General features: G+C 40.4%; 1 protein-coding gene across 1 annotated transcript; it reads left to right on the forward strand.

The window, feature by feature from the left end:
- Positions 1-11192: 11192 nt before the first annotated feature.
- On the forward strand, positions 11193-12151 carry LOC311246191 (uncharacterized protein). Its single transcript, XM_084336308.1, has 3 exons — positions 11193-11263; positions 11413-11563; positions 11843-12151. The coding sequence occupies exons 1-3, from the start codon at positions 11212-11214 to the stop codon at positions 12147-12149; spliced, it is 510 nt and encodes a 169-aa protein (XP_084192434.1). The 5' UTR covers positions 11193-11211; the 3' UTR covers positions 12150-12151.
- Positions 12152-12750: the final 599 nt, after the last annotated feature.

Here is a 12750-nt window from a genome sequence, read left to right on the forward strand (position 1 = left end):
AGACGGGTGCATCTTTTCGTTGCATATCCGTGTTCCAGTCTCCAATAAGAATTTTGTCTACATCCTCAACTCCAGCTAAACACCCATGAATGAATGAATGAATGAATGAAAACTTTATTTAACAGATTGCAGAATGGGTACAATACAGTACGGCTCAATACATACAATTGTTAAGGGGATGCAGACCTGAGAAAGACGTTTGTCTTGTTTCCATCAGGGTCCCCCATTTTCAATTCATATAGACATATATGACATACATGACATACAGATAGTCAGTACTGCTACATCTATACATTTATGACATACCAGATTTGCAAATACAGTACTGTTTGTGATACAGAAGGAGTCAAGAAAAGGGAGTATATACATTTGACGTAGAAACTGTACATTGGAGGAGGTTGGGTGGGGGGGGGTTGGGTACATTGGGATATTGACAACCATACTGGGTAATTTACATTGGAGGTGGTTGGGGGGGGGGGGGGGGGGGCGGGGGGCACACTGTATAAACAAGTAACACTGTACATTGAGGGGGGGGGGGGGGAGACACTGTACAAACAAACACAATTGTACATTGAATTATTGACAAAACCATACTAGGTAAATGACTGTACATTGGAGGGGGTTGGGTTAGGATATTTACAGGGGCCAGTGTTGAATTGCAGTCTCCCGTAGGTGTCCCTTGAGAGAGGTTTTGAAAGTGGGTAGTGATCCACATTCCTTTACAGCTTTGGGTAGGGCGTTCCACATTGATGTGGCATAATTGCGAAACGTGTTTAGTCCCTTATTTGAGCCGAATCTGGGTTTAACATGATTTGTGGAGCTCCCTCTGGTGTTGTGATCGTGGTATTCACTGACCTTTGGGAAGTATTTTGACATGTACATGGGTACCTTGGTCGTGTAGTGTATCTTGTAGACCAGGCCCATTGCAAGTTGTTGTACTCTGTCGTCTACTCTAAGCCATCCTAGGTTGTCAAAGTGGGCAGGGGTGAGGTGGGTTCTAGGAGTAAGGTCAAGCAGTAGTCTGACCAGTTTGTTTTGAGATGTTTGTAATTTTGTTTTTAGCGCCTTTGAGGTGCTTTGGTACCATGAGGTGCAAGCATAGTCGTAGTACCCCTGAATGAGTGCTCCTGCCAGAGTCTTCAGGGTGTTCTTGTTTACCAGAGAGGAGATCCGGTACAAGAATCGAGTTCGTTGGTTGACTTTTTTTATTACATTGGATGCCATTTTGTCACAGGAGAGATTAGCCTCTAGGATGGAACCCAGGTAGGTAATTTCATCTTTCCTTGTGACAATATTGTCACCCACTGTAACTGAGAAGCCGTCGGTCTTGCTGAGTTTGTTATTTGAACCGAAGAGAATGGACTCTGTTTTGCCCATGTGTAATGATAGTTTGTTATCAGCGAGCCATATGCAGATTCTGCCTAGTTCCGAGCTGAGGGTTTTTTCAACCTGTAACTTGTTCTTGTCAGAGACCAGCAGGGCTGAGTCGTCCGCAAACAGGAACAAGTTGCAGTCACAAGCTGACGACATGTCATTTGCATAAATTAGGAACAGTAGCGGTCCTAGTATGCTTCCTTGTGTGTATCATAAAAGCCACTATGATCTGGCGGCCTGTAGACTGTGACATACCAGTTAAATGCATTGGTTTCTGTGTCCAGGATGATTTTCCCAGTAGTGTCATAACAGCAGATGTAAGTGTTGTAAATGGGTATAGGTGGCTATCACTGTAGCGTTCAATCAGTGATGCAGAGTAACATATAGGAGAGTATGTTTGGGATTATTAATTTAAAGAGGCAACATTTGTTTTCTGACCACTAGAGGGCAGCAAGGGGGAGAGATAAACAAAGTGCCCCTTCCTCTCTCCCAAAACGAAAGACTCTTGTTTAGCTAAATAGTAAACATTGTAAATACGTCACATATAAGCATAACTCTGCCTTGCTAGCACAATCCTGTTGTAACTAAGTTATTTGCTGAAGAAAGAAAATCTTTTACATGTATAGATTACTAGCTTTACCAACTTAACTTAATAAATAAATAAAATAAATAAATACTTAACTTACAAACATGATACTGTTCTGACAGCACAATACTGATGTAAAATGGTAAATTTATATAGTGCTTTTATCCAAAGTGCTTTACAATTTGTTCCTCACATCAGGCATGCGTTCTTCATGGGACGGTGCAACCCCAGATAAGTAGGCCCCTACTCGCTATTTGCATATCAATAGCGCACGGTCGTCAGGTGTGTTAAATACGTTCTCAGAATACATTCACACCTAACTTGTTGTGAATGACATGTGTTACATTCCATTCGTAGAGGCAATTAGGCACTGTCTTTAGTCTGTGCTAAAGCGAGGGGACATTAAATGCGCATTCGCGGGAGCGCGCGTGCATTAGGTGCGTGCACCCCCAGATGATTTCAATAACGCACCACTGCTCACATTACATTTTACCAATTAGGGGTTAAGTGTCTTGCTCAAGGACATTTCGACACACTGCCCATGGAGCGCGGATCGAACCGGGAACCTCCAGATTACCAGACGACTGCTCTACCTCCTGAGCCAGTGTCGCCCCCACCATCTGGAATTTCCCCAAGGGGATTAATAAAGGAATATCTTATCTTATCTTATGAGAGATTTGCTGAAAAAGAAAGTTCAGTTTCAATTAAAATATCTGTATCTGAAACTGGACGTACAATTAAAAAATTTAATTAGCACTCTTGAATGGCTAACGGTCCCCTCCTTTCATGGCTTTTACTAAATAATTAGGATTGAAATGCCAGCGCTCACAATTCAAACATAAAAAAGAATAAAATAAACGTTATCACTCAAACACCCCTTTATTTCCACAACACTGCGCATTGGTACCCAGAGGTGTGAATGGCTTTCCACCTGAGCGTAGATCTGGCCCATTCATGTATTCACATGCAACAATGATTACCACTCTACATTCAAATCGTGTCCCACTTTACATTACAATCACTGAATAAAGTAAAATGCAATGTCGGGGGTAGGGTTGCCGCCCACCTTTGACCAATAGAAATAAGGGACACCTATCATTGAGCGAGAAAAATTTTTGGGCGAAAATGGCCGGATTTTGTCATTATTTATTTTTTTAACTTTATTTCGGTTTTAGGGTTAGGCTTAGGGTTATGTTATTTAATTATTTTGGGGAGCCAGACCCCCAAAATTCATGAAATGCATAGAAATCTATGAAATCTCAATAAAACAATCTATGACATTTATATTAAAAAGAGCTAGCCCCCCAAACCTCTAAAATACATAGAAATCTATGCATTTTGGAACAGTTACTATATATAGTCAAGAAAGCATTTAGTCATACTTAAAGTTTAAAGTGCTTTATTTGCATTTAACATTGTTTAAATAAATTGGCTGAACTATAGCCTCAACTTTTAACTGGCACTCGTAAATATGACCACATCTCACCAATTTTATCCTCACTCCACTGGCTTCCCGTGCACTTTAGGATTCATTTTAAAATTATTTTATTTGCTTTTAAAGCTCTTCATGACCTTGCCCCACCCTACCTCTCTGAGCTGTTGCTTGTTGCAGTTCTATACACCTTCTCGCTCTCTCAGGTCAACTGACCAGCTGCTCCTAGTAGTGCCTACAACTAGGCGTAAGCTCAGGGGGGACCGTGCCTTCTCCGTTGTCGCCCCCAAAATGTGGAACGAGCTGCCACTGCAGATTAGGCAGGCCTCGTCACTGCCCCGTTTCAAAGGCCTCCTGTGTTCCGGTGTGTGTGTGTTGAGGATAATTGCATGCCAATTAAAGACCTCCGAACAGGTCCTGCATTATTATTATTATTATTATTATTATTATTATTATTATTATTATTATTATTATTATTATTATTATTATTATTATTATTATTATTATTATTATTATTATTATTATTATTATTATTATTATTATTATTATTATTATTATTATTAATAATAATAATAATATTATTATTATTATTATTATTATTATTATTATTATTATTATTATTATTATTATTATTATTATTATTATTATTATTATTATTATTATTATTATTATTATTATTATTATTATTATTATTATTATTATTATTATTATTATTATTATTATTATTATTATTATTATTATTATTATTATTATATAGATATAGGTACCAAGCATGTGATGCTAGCTTGTCGGAAAAGGGACTAAATGACGACGATGATGGCGAGGGAAACAATTGCAGGGCCATTTTCAAATGGACCCTTGACAAAGAGAACATTTGTTCTATGGAGACCCAAGAGTCTCCTGTTTTCCTGCCAAAATGTAGACTTTCCAGAATTATTTAGCCCCTTTACCGACAAGTTAACGAATTTATTTTGAATATGAATTAAGGAAAGCACATATAATGCAATGGACACAGGTCATTTGTATACTCGAATATGGTCCTTATTATCCCTCAATCAATTTATTTTAGTAGAATAAATTTACCATATTCACATGTTGGCCACCTTGCCCCCATGCCATCATTGCCATGCTCCTTTATTTTATTATTATTATTTTTTTTAAGAACCCTTAATGTTGATTTCATTCACCAATTCATGCTAATCCCATGCAGTCTTTTGTATGTAATAAAAAATGTCATCTATTTAAACATGGTGTATTTGCATATTTCTGATTACTGTGGTCCATAAACAGTCTTGAAATTGCATACATTGGATTTGGGTATGACTGGTAAGCTGAAACTCTTGTGGATCCAATGAACCCAATGTAGTGAGACCATTAAAAAAAAATTACTCACTTACCTCACTGTATAAAATTACTTATTGTACCTCTAGTCTAGTATAATCACAGTGGTGTAGGCACTTGTATGTGGCACCTACTGACTTTGACCTTGAAACACCTTGAAAAGGGCTTAAGTGGTTAATGACCCCTTTAATGAGCTTTTGTTTTGAATCATTTTAGCAAAAAAGGTTGCTTACAGTCCAAGGTTGCTCACAAACTTATCTCCATTCCCCTGTCAAAACTCACGGGAGATGAGCATCTAGGTAGGGGCATGCCCCTGGACCCCCCTAGAAGGGAGCTGAGCCCCCCTAGAGTTCAAACTCTGGTGACACCCTTGGTTGTTGTTGTTCCACTTCTTTGGTCTCTGGGTGATAGCGTACAATGTGCCCTGTCCACACGAGCGTTTGGATTTAATATGACCGAAGTTTGAAAAAATAAAACTCCGTCCACACGGTGAACACAGGTGGACAACCGTGTATAACTGCGTACTCACGGCAGAGCTGGGAACCCAGCAACCGATACATTTAGTACAATGTAATACAATGCCAAAGCAGTAGGCGGCGATGTTGTTCAGACATGAAGGCCATTTCAACCAATCAAAAAAGGCTGAACGCTCACTAAACTTCCTGTGGTTGCGATCTGCCATTAATTCACTGAAGAAGAAGAAGAAGAACTTCCTGTTTAGAAACATAGCTGGACCCTATTGATAATTTTGCCAACGGAACATATATTTTCAGCAAAGAAAGAAACTGCAATAAACAAACGGATACATTCACTGTGTGTTCTGCCTCTCATTTTGTTGATGAAACAAAACCATCAGCAACACAATTTACCACCAAGAGCGGATAGTTTAGTCTCACAAAAGACCGCCGGTGTTGTTAGCTACATGCTAATGTGAATGGCTATATCCATGTATAGTATATAGCTTAAATGCTAACGTAATGTGGTAACGTTACCGATATGAAATGGATGCAAACGTTATTTAACACATTGCAGAATGGGTACAATACAATACGGCTCAATACAAACAATTGTTAAGGGGATGCAGTCTGGACTGGGTTCCTTATAACAATAACTTGACAACACATGAGTTTAGTTTAGCTGCAGCTACATGTTTTCTCTGAGCGTCAACAGACATCAGTCGATCACAACACTCTTCAACACAGACGATACGTTTTGAACAAAAGTTTGTTACAATCATTTTCATATAACGCTACTTGGGACAGCTCTGCTGTAAACACTGGTGTAGTTGGCTCTGCTCTAATCTCTCTACCCCGCGGTCTCCCGTGAACATGGGGAATAATTGCGACAGCTCTGCTGTAAACACTGGGAATAACCTCGGTTGCTATGCCCACACGCAACTGCAAAACCGCACAACTCCACCCTGGCCACCGGTTTCAAAGACCGCGGTTGCAGTGTAGCAAATCCCCGGTTGTGTGTGGCCGAACAGTGCAACTGCGCACATACAATCATGGTTATATTAAAACCAGCATTCGTGTGGACGGGGCCTCAAGAGAGCATGTTTGTAGTATTCCCAAAATACACCTTCATTTTGAAAAGCTTGCCATATTGTGAGTCTTATCAAGCTCCTTCTTCCGCCAGGAGAAAATCCAAAGTGTGTCCTTCATTGAACATGAATGAATAGCACTCCACAGCACTTCTGGCTCACTCCAAAGAGGTTAGTTAGATCAGCCTATAGTTGCTTGGTACTTGGTACCTGGATCCCTTAGGTAGTCTAGTTATATGATACCACTAACTTTGTACTAGCTTAAAAAACAAACACGTTAAGAGAGTGATTGATTGATTGATTGATTGAAAACTTTATTAACAGATTGCAGAATGGGTACAATACAGTACAGCTCAATACACACAATTGTTAAGGGGATGCAGACCAGAGAAAGACTTTCGTCTTGTTTACATCAGGGTCCCCCATTTTCAATTCATCAGGACATATATGACATACATGACATGCAGATAGTCAGTACTGCTACATCTATACATTTATGACATACCAGATTTGCAAATACAGTACTGTTTGTGATACAGAAGGAGTCAAGAAAAGGGAGTATATACATTTGACGTAGAAACTGTACATTGGAGGAGGTTGGGTGGGGGGGGGGTTGGGTACATTGGGATATTGACAACCATACTGGGTAATTTACATTGGAGGTGGTTGGGGGGGGGGGGCACACTGTATAAACAAGTAAAACTGTACATTGAGGGGGGGGGGGGGGGGAGACACTGTACAAACAAACAAAATTGTACATTGGACTATTGACAAAACCATACTAGGTAAATGACTGTACATTGGAGGGGGTTGGGTTAGGATATTTACAGGGGCCAGTGTTGAATTGCAGTCTCCCGTAGGTGTCCCTTGAGAGAGGTTTTGAAAGTGGGTAGTGATCCACATTCCTTTACAGCTTTGGGTAGGGCGTTCCACATTGATGTGGCATAATTGCGAAACGTGTTTAGTCCCTTATTTGAGCCGAATCTGGGTTTGACATGATTTGTGGAGCTCCCTCTGGTGTTGTGATCGTGGTATTCACTGACCTTTGGGAAGTATTTTGACATGTACATGGGTACCTTGGTCGTGTAGTGTATCTTGTAGACCAGGCCCATTGCAAGTTGCTGTACTCTGTCGTCTACTCTAAGCCATCCTAGGTTGTCAAAGTGGGCAGGGGTGAGGTGGGTTCTAGGAGTAAGGTCAAGCAGTAGTCTGACCAGTTTGTTTTGAGATGTTTGTAATTTTGTTTTTAGCGCCTTTGTGAAAGTGAAAGTCGCTAATGGTGCTAAGATGTTTTAAGAGAGAATTCCCTTTTAAGATATAGGCCTAGTTTATTTGAATGTATTTTTAAAATACAACCATCGTTGTAGTGACCAAAACATTATGGAAATAACATGATAATGTACATTTTTTTTAAATACCATGATACTTTTTCATGAGAGGACAGCCTGCTAGATGAACCACTGCGCGATTCAAATGGTTTGCATTTCACGGCACGCTAACATTTGGGCGTCTATGGTAAAGTCTATGGTAAAGTCACACTCAACTGAAAATGGCTCTGGGTCCACTGCCACATATTTGATAACACTCTGCAATCACAGATTGTGCCTTTAAAGGCCCAATCAGTGATTCAAACTTAAACAAATGAGCAGCCCCACCACCAAACATAAGAATAAAGAATGGAGACATGTTTCCAGTCTAGTTGATTCACTGATTTAGCAGGTAAATATGAGTTATTCATTCTATTCGCTATACTGGCTGTCAAAAGGTAAAGGTTTGTTTACCTTGGTAAAGTTAGTAAACACCTGAGTAAAACAGATATATATTACGATTTACAATGGGTTCAGAAAATGACAAATAAAGTTGTTTTCCCTTTGCAGATGGAATGTATGTGAATATACTTCACATTGAAGAAAAACATGAAAACAAGGATCGGGCCTTGAGATGAGACAACTGATTGATTCATCTTGGGTGATGAGCTTCCAACAGCAGTTTCACACGTCCCCCCTCAGAGATATAGATGTGTCACACTGGGAGAGGCCATAGTATTGTCTGAGTAATGACATACAGTACCTCAAAGATATCCAGATAACAACAGATGAAAGGAAATCAATCAAACGTTTATAATATTCTTTCTAGGTAAACTGTGATTTGATCAATATTGTATGTAGTTGTAGGCACACATGGGTTTATTCTACATTTGTTGTGGCATACATTCAGTTTAAGGAAAGATAACCCAAAGCCTACCTGAACTTTGACCTGGTCAACATGTATTGTAACATGTACTTGCGCTAATACAATGTTTAACCGGAAATCATTAAGCAAAGAATAATTGAAAAGTATTCTGTTACATAATATTACACTTAAGCAGAATGTTGTTTATTTGGTGGCAGCGCAGTTCAATATTCACTCTGAATAGAAATCCAGATTGATCAGATTTAAAATTTCATGAAAAGTGGCCGCGGGTACACTCAAGATAATGATGCTCTGACAAAACACAATGGCTTTCGCAATGTCGAGCTGTTCCGTTAATACCACTATCTTTCAGCTTTTGGAGTGTACTGTAAGAACACATGTTGGTCAATAATGCTTTCCATGAGCACAAAATGTAATATGTAATACTTATTAGCGACAAGTCACATTGTGCATAGCTGCAAACAACGTTTTGTCAGAGTGTATTATCTGAGAGTTTTTCCTTGGTGACCCCCTAATCCCCTGTGAGGGGTTTTCATCAACACCTCATCACCATGACCACTGATCATAGGTCATTACCAATCAATCATTACTATGCAGTTCAAAGATTTAAAATAAGAAGTAAAGAGAGGAGGTGTGATACACATACAGTAGAGCACATTCATCAGGAGCCTGTCAGTCAGTTTACAGTCAGTGTGTATGTGAGGCAATTGCTGATTGCAGGGGGGAGGGGGACACACATAATCTCACACACATCCAAAAACTCTCTAAACAGTTTTGCACACATTCATTTGGTTTGACAATTATTGAGAGTAAATGCGTTTGAATATGGCCACCAGTGATGTCAGCGGGGCCATTCAATCCTTGTGTTGTGTTCATTACAGCTCAATGAAATGATAGGGTATTGATATCTTTTCATCTAGTTTACATAATTTCATGGTGCTGTAATTAACACAAGGATACAATGTCCCTGATGACATCCTTGGTGGCCATATTCAAACTTGTTTACTCTCAACAACTAAATTAATGTGTTCAAAACGGTTTAGAGTTTTTGGATGTGTGTGAGATCATGTGCAAAAGAAATCAGCATTGTTTTTTGGTGAACTGCCCCTTTAAAGTAGTACATTCAAAATTGTGGAACCAAATACACAAATAAACAAACATAAGCAATACAGTACACTGTGATTTGATGAAATTGTAGCGGTGTACAAATTCTACCCAAAAGGCTGATGTAGATTTAGGCTATCAGGGTCAGGGGTTCCATTCCCATTGGGGTCAACCATACTGAAAATATGTTTGTGTGTTTTGGATGTGTGTTTTACTCAAGTATTGTCATTTTAGGTAAATTTGTACTTTTATTCTTCTCTGTTTCAAAGGAAATATTGTACTTTTTGCTCCACTATGATCCCATGTCCTTCGATTTTCTCGAGAACCGTTCATCCGATCGACTTCACACTTGGCGGGTGTAATTGCTGAGTGAGGACCCAAGTAAGCGCAGTGTCTAGTGGGAAGTTGATTGGATGAGCAGTTCTTGAGAACGCTGCAAGCAGCAACAATACTGGCCAAGCAAGCGGCCCATTCTGAACGGGCAAGTTTTGAACAGTTTTGACGTCTGCCAACTTCAAGAGGACATAATCAGAGCCACCACTTTAACATAATCTTTAGGATCGAGTATTGAATGCCCCCAAGTACAGAAATACACTTGAAATGGAGGACTTTTACTTTAGCCAGAGTACTATTTTAGCTCTGTATTTCTACTTTTACTTAAGTAAAGGAACTGTGTACTTCTTTCACCACAGGTTAACCATAATAGGCCAACACAGAATAACAACCTTGGTGCTATTGTATTACATACATTACAAGCTTACATGATAATCCCCCCTCCCCCAATTCATCAGTGGCTAACAGGCAACAATGTTTGATCTCTCTCTCTCTCTCTCTCTCTCTCTCTCTCTCTCTCTCTCTCTCTCTCTCTCTCTCTCTCTCTCTCTCTCTCTCTCTCTCTCTCTCTCTCTCTCTCTCTCTCTCTCTCTCTCTCTCTCTCTCTCTCTCACACACACACACACACACACACACACACACACACACACACACACACACACACACACACACACACACACACACACACACACACACACACACACACACACACACACACACACACACACACACACACACACACACACACACATTGGACTTTGTGTCATTCCTGTGAGGTTCAGCCAACACAATGCTTGCACTTCACGTCTGCTTCCTTACGTGGGAACCAATCAAATGATGATTAGCCATGATGCCAATCTTCCTCCGGAGCTATAAGTACCCTCTGCTTCCAGGCAAAGGCTAGTGTTAGGTCCAAGAACCCCCCCTTCCTCAGGAGTAAAGGTGAGTCTGTTTTCACTTCTAATTCTTTCTTGACCAGAGTGGTTGCTTGCTATTTACCACAAAGGATTCAGTTCTAGTGTTTGTATCAACATGACTATGCTTTTAAAATAGAATAATATACTCGGGTAAAAGCAGAGTGAGCTGACCATGGAGACATGTAATATTTTAGTCTATGGTTACATTACAAACAGCTGGCATAGTATTTGTTTTGTTTCAGTGGAGAATGCTTTGGTAAAATATCTACAGTAGGCTAACTGCTTGAATACAATTTACCATTCATAGTTATATCTGAACCATCAGAACTTTGAGGTATTGTTTCTTTCTACTTACCCTCCTCCAGGTACAGCTTGTCCATCTGCAGCCATGAAATCCTCTCTTATCGCCGCTCTTGTCCTCGTGCTGGCTATTGCCCATGGTAATAAATGAGTGCATTGACAGTTGAAACCATACTGAAACATTTGAAGTGAACTGCTATAATAGAGACTAGAAAACAATATTTATCACATGTATTTGATAACAGCCCGTAGCTATAATTGTGGATGTTCTGCCGTGTGTGTTTGGCAGGCACAGAGTCCAAGTCCCTGGTGAAGCGTGACGCCCCGTACGACCTGGATCAGATCACCAAGTTATTGCAGGACATGACCACCTCCATCAGCAATGCTGCCAAAGGCTTGGCAGAGAAGGTGAAGGCTCATGAGATGAACCAGAATGCCCAGTAAGTCACATGGCCGTATTAAGGAATGTTAAAACCTCGGAATTAATCACTCTAAAGTAATAAGTGTGGAATGTGTGTTGGGAAAAAAAGCTGAAAAGCTGCATGTTGATGGGCTTGTGACATAATTCTTTAATATCCATCTATTCACGTTTCTTTATTCAAATGCAAGTCATAAGTATTCAGCAGCTAACATGAGAAGACCATGCAATGGTCTTCAGTGTTGAAAAGACCTCGTATATACGTCCTCTTATTCTCGCTTTCTCCCGTTCCCTGTTACAGGACTTACATTGAGAACAGCAAGGTACAGGTGCAGCCTCTGATTCTGCAGGTCCAGGCTGAGGCTGGAAAGCTCCACGAACAGGTGCAACCCATCCTCACCAACATCGGGGAGCAGATGAAGCCCCTGGCCGACAACTTCGAGACCCACCTCAGGCCTGTGGTCGACAACATACAGGCCCAGATCCAGCCCCTGGCCGACAACCTGCAAGCCCAGATGAAGCCCCTGGCCATCGACTTCCAGGCCCAGATCGAGAAGATCTTCCAGCAGGCCGTGAACCAGGCCAAGGCCATCCTCCCCACTCAGTAAAGCAAGCGTCGTCCCATTACAGCCCCCCACTCTACAGCTAGGCCAACACTCTGAGAAAACACCATCCTCTGTCCGTATCTCTGTGTCCCCTGTCCTCTGTGTCTGTATTACTCCATGTCACCAAGTCATCTGATGTGATAAGTTGAATTTCATCATTAAAGAGGTTGAAAGGTGACCATTTCTCTGTGTGTGATTGCTCTCTACTTGGTTTGTGTGAGTGCATCGCAGATGCATTAATCATACACAGCACATACTGTGTATACGATTTATTAAAAGGCCAAAGGTCAAGTCATAAAATAAAAATTAATCACAGGGCACATTTTGATGAGAGGTCCTCATTGAAGTGCAGGTCAATAACAACTTCAACGCTACCCTTTGGGTCACTGGCATGTTCCATCACTCTGGGTTTAATATCCTGGAGTAGGCTGTCAAACAGGGTATAGCTAACAATCTGATTGAGATTAGGTTGTTGGGATCAACATGTATTCATCTCATTGACTAATTGACTTTAGCCCAATAACTGAATGAATACAGTGTTAGAATATTTACCGAAGGGTGAAAGAATGTGACCCTAAATCTAAATGACTAAATCAAGACCCTT

The sequence above is a fragment of the Notolepis coatsorum genome (assembly GCF_963971535.1).
Source record: "Notolepis coatsorum genome assembly, chromosome: 19".
In the NCBI taxonomy this organism is placed as follows: domain Eukaryota; kingdom Metazoa; phylum Chordata; class Actinopteri; order Aulopiformes; family Paralepididae; genus Notolepis; species Notolepis coatsorum.